This window comes from Carcharhinus amblyrhynchos, chromosome 7, assembly GCF_965287045.1.
Source record: "Carcharhinus amblyrhynchos chromosome 7, sCarAmb.v2.hapA, whole genome shotgun sequence".
Lineage (NCBI taxonomy): Eukaryota > Metazoa > Chordata > Chondrichthyes > Carcharhiniformes > Carcharhinidae > Carcharhinus > Carcharhinus amblyrhynchos.
In genome coordinates, this window is record NC_137330.1 from 51,934,427 (window position 1) to 51,950,117 (window position 15,691).

The 15,691-nt window shown below is 40.7% G+C and overlaps 1 protein-coding gene across 4 annotated transcripts in view; it reads left to right on the forward strand.

The window, feature by feature from the left end:
- The window catches only part of hadhb (hydroxyacyl-CoA dehydrogenase trifunctional multienzyme complex subunit beta), a 37,248-nt gene that overhangs the window by 1,555 nt on the left and 20,002 nt on the right, over positions 1-15,691 (forward strand). For 2 of the 4 annotated variants that reach the window (XM_080192294.1, XM_080192296.1), the window contains exons 2-6: positions 88-171; positions 5,919-5,960; positions 6,085-6,181; positions 7,346-7,390; positions 7,490-7,589. In XM_080192294.1, the coding sequence (XP_080048420.1) occupies positions 105-171; positions 5,919-5,960; positions 6,085-6,181; positions 7,346-7,390; positions 7,490-7,589 (351 nt within the window). In that variant the 5' untranslated portion in view covers positions 88-104. Of the gene's footprint in view, positions 1-84; positions 172-5,918; positions 5,961-6,084; positions 6,182-7,345; positions 7,391-7,489; positions 7,590-15,691 lie in introns of all 4 variants that reach the window. The other 2 variants (XM_080192295.1, XM_080192297.1) reach the window with 2 other exon arrangements.

The following is a 15,691-nucleotide window of genomic DNA, read 5'->3' on the forward strand; positions in this document are numbered from 1 at the left end:
ACTCCTGTTGGGGAGATAAAAGTAAATAGAGATCTTTAGATTGTTGCTGAGCATCTGTCATGATTCAAACTTGCTTTCTTTCAACAGAAATTAGCCTTTTAATCATGGCTTCCATGCTGGTTCACGCATTCAGAAATGTCCCAACCAGTGTGTCACGGGCTGCAAAGTTAAGTAAGTATGTGCATGGTACTATTTTGGAATATTCTTTATCTCCACAAAATAGTGTTTGAGCTGAGATTTAACTGCCATTTTCTGTTAGTTTACTTTCTTGGGTACTGAGATCCCACCATTATGACCCATCCAGGTATCCAAATTGCATACTATGGGAGGAGGAAGGGGAAGGTAGAAGTGGTTTTGAAATGCTTCTTTGCTCTTCCACTTTTGATGAGAAAGGCATGATATGTGTATATACCACAACTCCATCTTATTCAGATCAAAATGAGGATACTTGATTAAAGTGTGTTTTTTTTTTAGTCAAAAGTTCACATCTGGGGTTGGGGGAGCACTTCCATTTAAAAGTAATAGAGCATTGCAATTGGATCATTATCAGTATTTTCACAGTTTGTAGAAGTAGAAATATTTCATTCAGTAATCTCTATTCTTTTAATACCTGTATTGTCAGTGATGGCTCCTGCTGGAGCACAAATTTAAGACACGATTGAATGGGAGAAAGCAAGATCACCTTCACTCATACTGATGAGTTCCCATTCTTAGTTGTGCTTTTTGGGGAGGCACTATCTGTCTTGCTATTGGAGGAAGAGCATGTACAGGGAAAATGATTCCTCTGTTGTAGACATCTAAGTAAATGGCTGAGTGATGTGATTAGGATGTTGAGAACAGATCCCCGCAGCTCATGTTGATTGTAATTGTGCTGTCTTGGAGAAAATGGAGAGATGTAATATGTTTACATGCGTGTATTTTCACATTTGTATTTACTCCTTGTCACACCAATTATGTAAGGGTTTTAGGGAAATCATTGCAACGCTGTGTGGCAATACTTGATAATCTCACTGCTACTTCTCTGAAGTGAAAATTTATTTATTTTTACCTGAGAAGCTGAAAATGATAAAAATGTAAAGATTCATAAGGATATTAATCAAAGAATCTTTAAAGTGCAGAAGGAGACCATTTGGCCCATTGAATCTGAACTGGCTCTCTGAAAGAGCATTCTATCTAATTCCACTCTACTGCCTTATGGCTGTAATCATGCCCTTCCTCTCTTTTCAGATAACAATCCAAATCCCTTTTGAATACTTAGCATACCTCTATCAATTCTTTTCCTAACCTTTCTAATATATCCTCATAGAAACCACAGAATCCCTACAGTGCAGAAAGGCAATCCAGCCCATGGAGTGTGCACCAACTCTCCAAAAGAGCACCCCACCCAGGCTCTTCGTCTGCCCTATCCCTGTAACGCTATGCATTTGCCATGATTAATCCACTTAATGTGTTCATCTTTGGACTGTGGGTGGAAACTGGTGCATCCTTTAGAAAACACAGGCAGGTACAGAGAGCACATCCAAACACCACACAGACAGTCACCCAAGGCTGTACTCAAACCTGGGTCCCTGGTGCTGTGAGGCAGCAGTGCTGACCACTGTGCCACCATAGCTGCAGTTGTTTATGCCTCAAATCATTCTTGTGAATCTCCATTGTACTCTCTCGAATGCCTTCACATCTTTCCTCAAGTATGGTGCTCAGAACTGGACACAGCACTCCAGATGAGCCTAACTAATATCCATATTCAACATGATCTCCTTGCCCTTGTACTTGATACTCCAATTAATGGAACCTAGGATATTTTCTGCTTTATTAACTGCTCTCTCAATGACTTGTTTACATAGGCACCAAGGTTCCTTTGTTCCTGTTTCTCCCTTTATTTTTACTCTGTCTCACATTCATTCGGCCAAAATGAATCACAACCCACTTCATCTACCACTTTTCTGCCCTGTCCACCAAAAGGTCATCTCTTTGGAAGTTCAAAACTATGCTCATCATTGTAGGCAACGTGTCCAATTTCCACATCATCCGCTAATTTTGAAATCATGCCTGGCACACTACAGTCTAGATCATTAATGTACGTAAGGAAAGCAAGCATCCCAAAATTGACCGACTGATTCGTCCTCCAATCTGAAAAATGTGGGTCTCGAGATACCGTTTGAAATTATTTATTTATTTAAAACTACAACAATGTTTCTTTCATACCATGAGTTTTATATTTTTACACTTAAATATACCATCCAACTAGATACATGGGAAGAATGAAGCAACTATCTTTGATCCTTGCTCCATCCATAGCAACCAATTCCATCCCTTTCCCTGGTAACAGTCTGAAATCAAGCCAAACTGTTCACAACTTGCTGTTATTCATGATGCCAAGATGAACTTCCAACCACATATCCATGGCAACAATAAGATCATCTATTTCCACTTTGGTAATATCGCCCGACTTCATCCCCGCTGCAGCTCATCTGCTGTTGGAACACTCATTCGTGCCTTGTTACCTCTGATCTTGACTATTTTGACATGCGTATTCTGCCCTCCATAAAGATGAGATTATCCAAATCTTTGCTGCAGTTGTCCTATCGTGCAGCAAGTCGTGTTTTTCCCAAGTGTTCAGTGACCTACATTGCTCTTAGTTAAACAATGCTGCACTTTTAAGATTCTCACCTTTGTTTACAAATAGCTTCATGGCCTCATCCCTCTCTTGCTGCAATCTATTCCAACTCCACAACTCTCCAAGCTACCCGCACTCATCTAATTTTGACTTCTTGCTCATCACTTATCATTCTATTATTGGTGGTCCTGCTTTCAGTTTGTAGGTTGCTATTGTGATCATTTCCTTGAGCAATATATTGTGGGACTAACTAGGGATAAAGTATTTTAAATCCAGTATTAAGGCAGGATCAATTATCAATATTATAGTAAATTATCTATTGGGAAATAGTGATCATATACAATTGAATGGGTGGCATGATGGCACAGTCATTGGCACCGCTGCAAGACTGCACCAGAGACCCAGATTCATTTCCAGATTTGGGGGAGTGTATGGCGTTTGCGCATCCTCTTTCTGTCTGTATGGGTTTCCTCTGGGTGCTCAGGTTTCCTCCCACAGTCCAAAGCTGTGCAGGTTAGGTGGATTGGCCATGGTAAATGTGCGGGGTTACGGGGATAAGGCAAAGGGGTGGACCTGGGTAAGATGTTCTTTCAGAAGGTTGGTGCAGACTTGATTGGCCGAATAGTGTTCTCTGCATTGTGGGGATTCTATGATTAAGTTTGAAAACAATATATTCGAATCACAAGCAAAAATCTTAAAGTTAAAGCCAATAACATAGGTATGAGGGAAGAGCTGGGTAAGATGGCTTGGGTACATAGAATGGTATGGTTGTTTAAAAAAAAAGTGGGAAACATTTAAAGACGCTATTCAAAATGTTCAACAAAAATACATTCCATTGGAAAATAATCCCAAAGATATTCAACACATTAAAAATACAAGGCTATTTCCAGGGAGTTGTGAAAAGCTTTGGATTTCTAGCTCAGATCTCCAGATGATAAAACAAAGATTCTTGTGAGATTATCTCATGATTTTAAACTGTGTGTACTTTCAAATACCACCTCTCCCCAATTCTCTTTTGTATGTACTGTGAAAGATGGTTTGCTGTAAAAGTAACTAACTAGTTTATCACTTCGCAATTCAGAGATTTTTAACCTAAAAAAAGTTGGAAGTGAAATAAAATGTCACTACTTCTTCCCCCAAAAACTACTCTGACAGCCATTCTCCCTTCTGGGATTCTATTCTCTCTTCACTACAATACTTTGTTCCCCAGTTCCCCGACATAGTTTCCCCTTCAATATTCCCTTAACTTACAAGAACACTGTGTCTTAGTTCATAGAGACATTTTAAAAATTATTTCAAACGGCAAACCACCTTTGCTTTTTTTATTTTGAGATTGTCATATTAAAAGGGGTTCATGTCCACAGATCTCTGAAGCTTGCCACTCAAGTGGATAGAGCCGTGAAGAAGGCTTATAGTGTGTTAGTGTTTATTAACAGGGGGTTTGAGTTTAAGAGTCGTGGGGTTATGCTACAACTATACAGGACGTTGGTGAGACCACATTTGGAATATTGTGTTCAGTTCTGGTCGCCTCACTATAAGAAGGATGTGGAAGCATTGGAGAAAGTGCAGAGGAGATTTACCAGGATGCTGCCTGGTTTGGAGGGTAGGTCTTATGAGGAAAGGTTGAGGGAGCTGGGGCTTTTTTCTTTAGAGTGGAGGAGGATGAGCGGCAATTTAATAGAGGTTTATAAGATGATGAGAGGGATAGATGGAGTGGACGTACAGAGACTATTTCCTCGGGTGGATGTAGCTGTTACTGGGGGCATAACTATAAGGTTCATGGTGGGAGACATAGGAGAGATGTCCGAAATAGATTCTTTACTCAGAGAGTGATTGGGGTGTGGAATGCTCTGCCTGCTGTGACAGGAGTCGGTCGCTTTTGGAACTTTCAAGCGGTTATTGGATAGGCACATGGAGCACACCATGACGATAGGGAGTGGGATATACCTTGATCTTGGGTCTGGATATAGCTTAACACAACATCAAGGACCAAAGGGCCTGTGCTGTGCTGTATTGTTCTAAGTTCTATCTATGTCCTAAAAGAAAAGATTCTTGTTCCTTGAGCTGTGATTACCAATTCAACTGTTTGTCAAATGATCACAGTTCAAGCTACAACATGAAAACTAACAAATGCCTCTTTCATATATGGTAGTATAGTGGTTATGGTACTGAACTTAAAACCAAGAGGTTGGGATTTCAAATGCCAGCACCATAAATTTAAAGTTTAATTCAGTATATCTTGTAATTTGAGAACTAGCATGTTACCATGTCAATGGCTGAGGCTGGTATTCTTTCTTCTATGCCTGTGGTAACTTTTGAAATATATATATATTATATGTAGGTTTTTTGATTCTATTGTTAGTGCAATCCACCATTACCTTGATATTAGGGCACATAACAAAATTCATTCTGCACACGGATGGAATAAATTAGAGGATGTGTCTGTGTGGTCTACGTCTATTTTTCTGTTCTTGTATTCAACTGCCTCGTCCCTAAGCCCCAGAATTTTCTTCTTCAACCTTTCTAGCTTTCTTCCCTCTCTTTTTCCTTTAAGAAGTGTGTTTTAAACCCAGGCCTTCTCTGACCAAACTTTTACTGTCTGCCCTAATATCATTTTATCTGACTCAGTGCCTAATATTGCTTTATTATATTGCTCCTGTGAAATGCCTTGGGATGTTTTGCTACATAAAAGCATTGTACAAATATGCAATGTTTTTGACATTTGATTTGATTTATTATTGTATCATGTCTTGATCTACAGTGAAAAGTATTGTTTCTTGTGCGCAAACATACTGTTCATACAGAAGGAAAGTAGAATGCAAAATGTAGTGTTTACAGTCATAGCTAGAGTGTAGAGAAAGATCAATTTAATGTAAGGTAGGTCCATTCAAAAGTCTGATGGCAGCAGAGAAGATGATTTTCTTGAGTTGGTAGGTGTCATCTGATTTTTGTATCTTTCTTCCCACAGAAGAAGGTGGAAGAGAGTATGTCCAGAGTGCATGGGATCCTTAATTATGCTGGCTGTTTTTCTGAGGCAGTAGGAAGTGTAGACAGATTCAATGAGTGGGAGGCTGGTTTGAGTGATGAACTGGGTCTCGTTCATGACCGTTTGTAGTTTCTTGAAGTCTTGTTACAGAGCAGGAGTCATACCAAGCTGTGGTACAACTAGAAAAAATGCTTTCTATGGTGCATCTGTAAAAGTTGGTGAGATTTATAGTGGACATCCAAATTTGTAATGACATCTTTAGTGAGATAAATAAGCTGCAAGGTTTACTGATAATATCATTTCTTTTGAAACTAGGTACGCGTTTGTTGAGCTCAGTAGCTCACACTCAATCTAAAGGTACAGTGTTTTCACACCAATTTTTCTAATCACTAGCGTGCATTTACTTGCTGGTTAATTTGATGCTTGACTTTGAGCCTTTTGGTGTTATAAGTTTACGTTATCTTAAAATTCTGTCCAGCAGCACAAGGAACCAGTAAGAAAACTCTAGCAAAACAAGGGATAAGAAATGTTGTCCTGGTTGAAGGAGTCCGAATTCCATTCTTAATGTCCGGTACCACGTAAGTAATAAGAGTTGTGTAGTTTGAATCTGCACATCACGCTTAGGGACAGATTTTTATGCTTCTGTCCATGCCGAAACCAACATGAAAGGGCATTGTTGCGGATACAAGCTGATTGTGGGATTCCCACTCCGATCCTTGTCTGTGGCAATTTTTGTCAGCTTGGAATAAGGGTGCAAATTGTGAGGCCGCATGCAGTACTCCTGACCTTGCCGGCTGCATTGTAGGGGTGGGCATTTAAAACGCCACCCTCCTGCAAATTTGGTGGAGTCGGGTCAGCTTGTGTGGGATATGAGGCTCACGCTTCTCAGAGGAGACGTGAACATAGAGAAATTCTGGTCTTTTGGAAGATAAATTTATAAGGTGTTTTTAGGTGATAGTTTATGGCTCAGAAGAAGGCCCATCAGTATGATATGTTTTTAAGTATGTATGGATTTTTAATATGCTTTCAATGCAGTGATTGATCACAAGATTCTGTCTGCTTCTGTTGTCACAATTGCCTTCTAACCTTTCTGCCATGACATTCCTTATTGCTTCGGGAGGCAGCGGGGCGACAGGCCTCTTTCCAGGCCTTGACCATGCCCTTGAGATGAAAATATGGAAGTCAGGTACTGCCAAAATGGAGTTGGGAAAATTCCCAACTCCTGATTCCTGCCGTGAAGACAAAAATCCAGCCCTGTTGTCTAAAAGCTTCTTTGTCGAGATGTCGAGTCACAACTTTTGTTGAAGCATAGAATTTTTCTTTTGATTTTCATCTCTGCTTTTTCAAAAGGAAAATAACCCCTGAGGATAGTCATTTATGTGAGCTTATATGGTATTTGCAGCTGCGACTTGTGTGCCTATTGTTTGCATGTTTTTCTATGTGTATGTTTAACCGTGGCAACCAAAGCAGCTGAGTCCTGTAAATACCCTTGCTCTGCATCTGCAGAATAATACTGAAGGATGGGAGTATTGGAGGGGAAATGTTAATAGAAGGAATCTAATCCTTTTCAATTCATGGAACTGAAAAAGAAATCTGCTCCTGGCTGGTGGGCAAGTTGAATTTTCAAGTCATGAATAGTTTAGTGCCATGTATAATTCTTTTTATTAGCAGAATGGATTTTTATATAACTCTTTAAAAACCTAATTATCTGTTGGTAATATGTTGAGTCTGTGCTCTTGCAGGTACACAGATTTGATGCCGCATGATTTGGCCAGAGCAGCATTACAGTAAGATGATTAAAGTTTGGAACGCTCGCATATACATTGTGTTCCATTTTGGAATATTGAAACTCATTATGGAAACTGACAACATTTTTATTCATATAGGGGACTACTTACAAGGACTAATGTTCCAAAAGCAGATGTGGACTACATAGTGTTTGGTACTGTTATTCAAGAGGTCAAAACAAGCAATGTAGCTCGAGAGGTATGTAAGAGTACCACAATTTAAGGTGGTTGTTATTTTATTTTTGGCAACAGTTGACAGCACTGCAACGTAAAAAGATTGCTATCACCGTTTTTATACTAGATATTTTCTTCAGTTTAATGTCAGCCTCCACACTTGTAAATGGACACCCTTTACCTTACAAATCCAAAGTGTATCTCTTTCTGCCCAGTATCTAGATAAATGATTGCATGGTTCACAGGTTGTAACAGAGAATCCTTACTTCATATACCAACAATTAATCCTACTTGCATCATGAAGAGTGGTACGCCAAAATAAATTTAGATCTCAGAGCAAGCTGAGGCTTTTGTTTAAAATAATATTGTGTAGTTTTGGGAGTTAACCTCTTGATTTTTAACCGAATTGTTGAAACAGAAAGAAAAGTGCTGCATTTGTTCTTCAAATTTGTGGGATATGGATAATGGTTATTTTTTACCTGGATGCTTTTTTATTAAATATTGCAAGAATACAAGTTACAGAATTTCACGTAGGTGAAAGTGTATATGTTTTTTAGCAATAGAGGACTGTTGCATATTACTGAGAGTGTACAGATGATATTGCTGGGGAAATGTCATAGACTAACAATATAGGGATGAAAAGTATTAAGATTTTGCAGTCAGAGCTTATAGAGCTAGAAAGTAAATTTAACAAGCATGACTTCAAAAGTAGATATCTTTGGGTTACATCCTGGTGCAACAACTGGAAGAATGGCAGGCTAATATGTGACTCGAATTATGGTGCAAGAGGGAGGACTTCAGATTCCTGGGACATTGGAACCAGCTCTGTGGCAGGAAGGACCTGTTCAAGATGGATGGGTTGAACCAGAATAGAGTTGAGACCCATTACCTTGGTGGATGAAAAATTAAAATCAATTCAATGGAGGTTTGGGCCACCAAAATACAATATTTATAAAGGAAGACATAAGAGCAGAATTAGGCCACTCGCCCATTGATTCTGCTCTGCCATTCAATCTTGGCTGATATTTTTCTCATCCCCACCCTCCTGCCTTTTCCTCATAACCCCTGATCCCCTTATTAATCAAGAACCTATCTATCTCTGTCTTTAAGACATTCAATGACCTGGCCTCCACAGCCTTCTGCGGCAAAGAGTTCTACAGATTCACCACTCTTTGGCTAAAGAAATTTCTCCTCATCTCTGTTTTAAAGGATCGTGCCTTTAGCCTGAGGCTGTGCGCTCTGGTTCTAGTTTTTCCTACTAGTGGAAACATCCTCTCCACATCCACTGTATTCCAGGTATCGCAATATCCTGTAAGTTTCCATAAGATCCCCTCCATCCTTCAAAACTCCGAGTACAGACGCAGAGTCCTCAACGGGTCCTCGTACGACAAGCTCTTCATTCCAGAGATCATTCTTGTGAACCTTTTCTGGACCCTTTCCAAGGCCAGCACATCCTTCCTTAGATATGGGGCCTAAAACCGCTCACAGTACTTCAGATGGGGTCTGACGAGAGCCTTATACAGCTTCAGAAGTACATCACCGCTCTTGTATTCTAAGCCTCACGACATGAATGCTAACATTGCATGTGCCTTACTAACTGCTGACTGAACCTGCACATTAACCTTAAGAGAATCTTGAACAATGACTCCCTAGTCCCTTCGTGTTTCTGATTTCCTTAGCATTTTCCTATTTAGAAAATAGTCTGTGCCTCCATTCGTCCTTCCAAAGTACAGAACCTCACACTTTTCCACATTGTATTCCATTTGCCATTTCTTTGCCCGCTTTCCTAACCTGTCCCAATCCTTCTGCAGCCCCCTGTTTCCTCAATACTACCTATTCCTCTAAATATTTTTGTATCATCTGCAAACTTACCAACAGTGCCTTCAGTTCCTTCCTCCAAATCGTCGACGTATATTGTGAAAAGTTGTATCCCAGCACTGATCCCTGAGGCACACCACTAGTGCCGTCCTGAAAAAGTCCCCTTTATCTTCACTTTCTGCCTTCTGCCGGTCAGCCAATCCTCTCTCCATGCCAGGATCTTACCCTTAATACCATGGGCGCTTAACTTATTTAACGATCTGCTATGTGGCACCTTGTCAAAGGCCTTCTGGAAATCTAAATAAATCACGTTCACTGGTTCTCCTTTATCTAACTTCCTTGTTACTTCCTCAAAGAACTCTTACAGATTTGTCAGACATGACCTCCCTCTGACAAAGCCATGCTGACTCAGTCCTACTTTATCATGCACTTCCAAGTACTCTGCGATATTAGTAGAAGCAAGGTGAACAGAAGACTGGGAAAGATGTTTATAAATAATATCGAATTAAGTGGGACCATAGAAAATACAAAGACTTCTGCATTGGGCATGTATGTAAATACCCAATGTGTGATTAGTAAGGTCAATGAGCTGCAGGTGCAAACAGCTATGTAGGAATCTAATGTAGAGGCAACAATTGAAATCTAACTCAAAACAAGATGGGAATTGGATGCTTATTATTCCTGATTGTAAGGTATTCAGGAAAGATGGGGAAGGAGGAGTGGCAATTTTAATTAAGGGAAATAATTTAGTGCTGGAAAGAAAATGTCCTTCAGAGATCAAAGAATTGAAGATGCTATTTAACTGAAGTTCAGAACCAACAAACGGCATTTTGTAGGCTGCTGAATAATAGGTGGGAATTAAGATTTGCCAAGAAATTTGGTGTGTTCTGAGGCTTAATCACCAGCAGTACAGATTTGGATAATTACTATTCTATGAAATGGACATTTTGAACACTTAAAAAGGCCTAAGGAGAAACAGTGACACAATTTGTAAAGGACATAATGTAATTGACTGATTTGATGTTTTGTGAAATGGAGTGTAAAGGGAATGCCATTGATGTACATGTGAATTTTCAGAATGAATTTGATATATGGTTGCATGAGAGATTTGCTGTGGAAATAAAAACTTCCCAAAGGGATTGTAGCTGCATCATTGGAGGGTGGCTGGGAGTCAGAAATAAGAGTCATGAGAAATTTGGTGTTTTTTTAATGGGTGAGATGTGGCTAGTGGTATGCCCTGAGATCTGCGTGGATGCTTAATTTGATTCTGCACAAGATTGCTACCAAAGTATTCTAATAGCAAATGAGAAAGCAAAAAAGTAGAGGAGAATTCAGTAGATCACAGGAAGACATAGATTGTAGTTTGGACAAATAGAAAAGGGGAAACGGTGACATAGTGGTATTGTTGCTGTACCCAGATTTGACTCTCATCTCGGTTGAAGATGGTACATTAATTCAATAAAAATCTACAATTACAAAGATGACTGTGAAACCATAGTTGAATGTCATAAAAACCCATCTGATAGACATCTATTAGTTTATCTAATTTTGCCTACATGTGACTCCAGACCCACAGCAATGTGGTTGACTATGAAGTGCCTTAATTGCCTAGCAAGCCAATCTGTCGTATGAAACTGGACGGACCACTTGGAAATTGACAACCTGATATGTTGGCTCTGCAAAGCCCACCTTACTGGAGATTTGACACACAGCTGTCTCGCAGATTAGTCGAGCAACAGTATGACGTATGGAGTCGTACCTTACAGATAATGTCCCAGACATCATCATAATCATTATTCCTGGGAATGTCCTGTAGAGGTAATGACACAGTGGTATACAGTCAGGAGGAAGTGGCCCTAGGAGTCTTGAACACACGGTCATTGAATTGTTCAGCCACCGTTTCTGTGCCGCTCTCCAAATGAGCATTTTGAGTTAGTGTCATTCCCCTGCCTTTTTCCTTTACCCCTGCATGTTGTTTCTATCAAATGATCATCTAATACCTTCTTGAATGTCTCAATTGAACCTACCTCCACCACACTGCCAGGCAATGCATTCAGGCCCAAACTACTCACTCTGTGAAAATGTTTTTTTACTCACGTCACATTTCCTACTTTAGCAAATAATTTAAATCTGTGCCTACTCTCTCTTGATCCTTTGATGAGTCTGAACAGTTTCTTCCTATCTAGTTTGACCTGTCCCTCGTGATTTTGAGCCTCTCAATCTGTGGATCTTTTCTGCCTCCATAACTGCTGTCAGTATATCCTTTCTTGTTGGAATGGATACGAAGTGTAGAAATTTTTTTGAACAATATCCAGGAACATTTGCCCCTCTTCATCCTTTCTTTCTCATTTAAAACTTTTAAAGTTTATTTATTAGTCACAAGTAGGCGCACATTAACACTGCAAGGAAATTACTGTGAAAATCTCTTAATTGCTGCACTCTGGTGCCTATTCGGGGATACTGAGGGAGAATTTAGCATTACCAATGCCCCTAACCGACACGTCTTTTGGACTGTGGGAGGAAACCGAAGCACACAGACTTGGGGGAGAATGCGCAGACTCCACACAGACAGTCACGCAAGCCAAGAATCAAACCTGAGTTCATGAGTCCCCATATATTTACCCTCCTTATCCCCCTGACACTAAGGGGCAATTTAGCATAGCCAGTCAATCTAACCTGCACATCTTTAGACTGTGGGAGGAAACCGGAGCACCCAGAGTAAACGCACGCAGGCATGGGGAGGACATGCACACTCCACACAGACACCTGAGGCTGGAATTGAACCCAGGTCCCTGGCACTGTGAGGCAACAGTGCTAGCCACTGTGCCACCCCTATTTTCTCTCTTATTCAGATTTTACCTGTTAATTTACTACTCTATACTAGTGCTATCTGTCCCTCCAGTATTTTGTGCACCCTGTTATTCCTCTAATATTTTCTCTTGGTTCCTACACACCTGCTGAGTTAGTTTAAAGTCCTCCCAATAGCACTCACAGACACCCCTCAAGAAACTCAGTCACAGCTCTGTTCTGATGCAATCCATCCATCTTCTCCAGAGCCGGTCCTAGTGTCTCAGGAATCTAATGCCCTCCTTCCTGTACCATCCTTCCAGCCACACATTCATCTGCCTTATCCTCTTATTCCTGGACTCACTTGTACATGGCACTGGGAGTAACCCGGAGATTACCAGTTTCTACCTAGCTCCCTACACTCTGATTGCAGGACTACATCCCACTTCATATCTAGGTATTTGGTCCTAATGTGCCCATGACCTCTGGCTGCTCACCTTCCCCAGACGAATGTCCTGCAGCTGTTCTATGACATCTTTGACCCAGGTACCAGGGAGGCAATGCATCATTCTAGAGCCACGACCACAGAAATGTCTGTCTGTTCCCACCCAGGCTGTAGCCCTGGAGCTCCCATATATTTACCCTCCTTATCCCCCTGACACTAAGGGGCAATTTAGCATAGCCAATCAATCTGACCTGCACATCTTTGGACTGTGGGAGGAAACCGGAGCACCCAGAGGAAACACATGCAGGCATGGGGAGAACATGCACACTCCATTCAGACACCTGAGGCTGGAATTGAACCCAGGTCCCTGGCGCTGTGAGGCAACAGTGCTAACCACTGTACCACCATGCCACCCTCCTGACTTCTAAATGCCTGTCCACCATCCTCGTGATACAAATCACGAACGTGACGGAATACTCTCCACTTTCCTGGATGAGTTCAGCTCCAACAACCCATGAGAAGTTTGGTACCATCTAGGACAAAGCAGTTTCCTTGATTGACATCCCATCCATAAAAGTTCACTTCCTCCACCACTGATGCACAGTGGCTGCAGTGTGTACCATTTACAAGATGCACAGCAGGAACTGACCAAGGCTCCTTGGGTAGCACTTTCCCAACCCATGACTATTACCATCTAGAAGGACAAAGGCAACAGACATATGGAACACCACCACCTGGAAGTTCAGCTCCAAGTCACTCACCATCTTGACTTGGAAATGTATCACCATTCCTTCACTGCTCCTTGGTCAAAATCTCAGAACCCTTTCGCAACAGTATGTGGACTACAGCAGTTCAAGAAGAAAGCTCACCATCACAGTCTCTGGTAATTGGGGATGGTTAATAAATACTGCCATAGCCAGAAATGCCAACATACCTTAAATTAATTTTATAAAATGTGCAATTCCATATACTAATATCTGAATTGGTGCAAGCTGAAGCAAAAAAAAATCAAACTGCTATCAGTCTTGTTCACTAACAACTGAGCTCTCATAGCATACGTTCCAGAGAACATTCAGTTAGTTGGTTACTTCGCCCTGGTCTCAGAACACTTTGGCCTGACATGTCTGACAAAGATAGAGATCTTGTATCTATCTGCTCCTCGTCACATAGTCTAAGACCCCACTGTCATTCTACAGAATATACCCTCTTTTCATTACAAAAATTTGCTATCCTCTCCAATAATACCACGCTAGATTACAAAATCGCCTATCACCTAGCAAACGCAAGTTCACTGACAGACTCTCATATCTTGGAAAGCGCATGTAGTTTATCTCAGAACAAAGATCAAAGCCTATCAGGCATTTGCTCTTGCACTACTTTTTATGGATTCGAGACTTTAATAACCTACCAGCATCATACAAAGCAAACAGAAGCTTTGCAACTTCACTTTCTGAAGTCTATTTGCATTAAATGACAGGAGAAAACCTCCTACACTGAGGTCCTTACGAAGCTGAGTTTTGAGTATCTGGCATTCAGAGCATACACATCAAAGCTCAGCTTTGTGGTTCAGTCATGTGGATCCCTAATACCAAAAGCAGTACTGTATTAGCAGCTGATCATGGGAGCCCACTACAGGACATCCCACATAATCTTGGAGCTTGCAAGCTGGATCCCAAGACTTTGGGTAAAAACAACCCTGGACAGACCCAAATGGAAATTCTTTGCCATAAAGCAATCTGACATTTGAGGAGAACTGAGTCAAACTAAGAAACGAGTGCAGTGCAAAGTTAATGCCTCTGCCCAGTCTACATTTGACTTCATTTGCAGTATTTGCAATTAGTTATGCGGTCCTAGACTTGGGCCTAACACCACACGTGAGGATATCAATCTGGACTGTAAACTGGTTTTAAAAAATATATACTTTTATTGAAGATTGTTCCTATTTTCACGAACAATACTAACACTCAAAGGTTGCTAGAGTACAGCACAATCATTTTTTCACCAATGCAGTTCATTCGGATTATTCATTACAAATGGCACCTCCAAAGATACAAGCAACAAAAGAGTTCATCAGAATTTGGGGAATAACAAGATAAAGCCATGAATACATGGCACAATAGTGTACGCCCCAGCTTTCAGGATACTAGAGACAGAGCCACAACTTGTATTCCAGGATTTTCTCAGAAGCTATTGCCATTGCGAATTCAGTCAAGGACATTGACAAGGTATAGAAAAGGCTGATCAGCCAAGTATTCTTCCACCATGCTTAGATGGGCACCAAACCGCATTTCCCCATCTCCAGCTCTATCAGGGACGAAGTATTTTCCAGGATATATACTCTGTCTGCACCTTTACAGGAGTCCATCAGAGATTCTTTGGTCCCAAAATAACAAAAATGCAGAAATAAACTGAGAGACCAATAGTTCTAACAGGATTTTCATCGCCATCTGTGAGGACTTGTTTGGGCCTTACCCGCAATCTCTACACCATGCTACCCATCCACCTCCCTGCAGTGGCGCTCCTTGTATTAACCATGACAAGAGTAAAAGATATCGCATATTATCTACCATCATCGTAAATGTAAGGATTATAAGAAGTAAAATTTGATAAATATCGCAAGGTGTTAGTACTATACAACCTACCCAGAATGCTCCCCGACATACTCAAGCTCCTAAAACCACTAGGATTCAATTTTGACACAGGACCAGACCAATGCAGGTAGTTCCCCATGTCACATTGCAACCTGGCATAATGAGGATATAGTAGGATCAAATCTATGTTATTGGCTTCAGATAATTAAAGGAACACGTGGAGGGCTGCATTTCATTATAAATGAGTGGATGACCCTGGTTTTCAAAGGATAACAGGCAAAATTCACTCATTGCTCACATACTAGATCATCCCTGCCAAAATGATAAATCCAGTCTCATCGAAACCTTTGCAACCAAAACTATGAAAACACACGAATCCTGACTGGGAATTAGGCCTCAAACATGATACGATGTACTCTTTCCAGATTAATAAATCCAGCTTTCGTGCCAAAATTAAGAAGATGTGATGGCTAGTTCTCAAAAAAT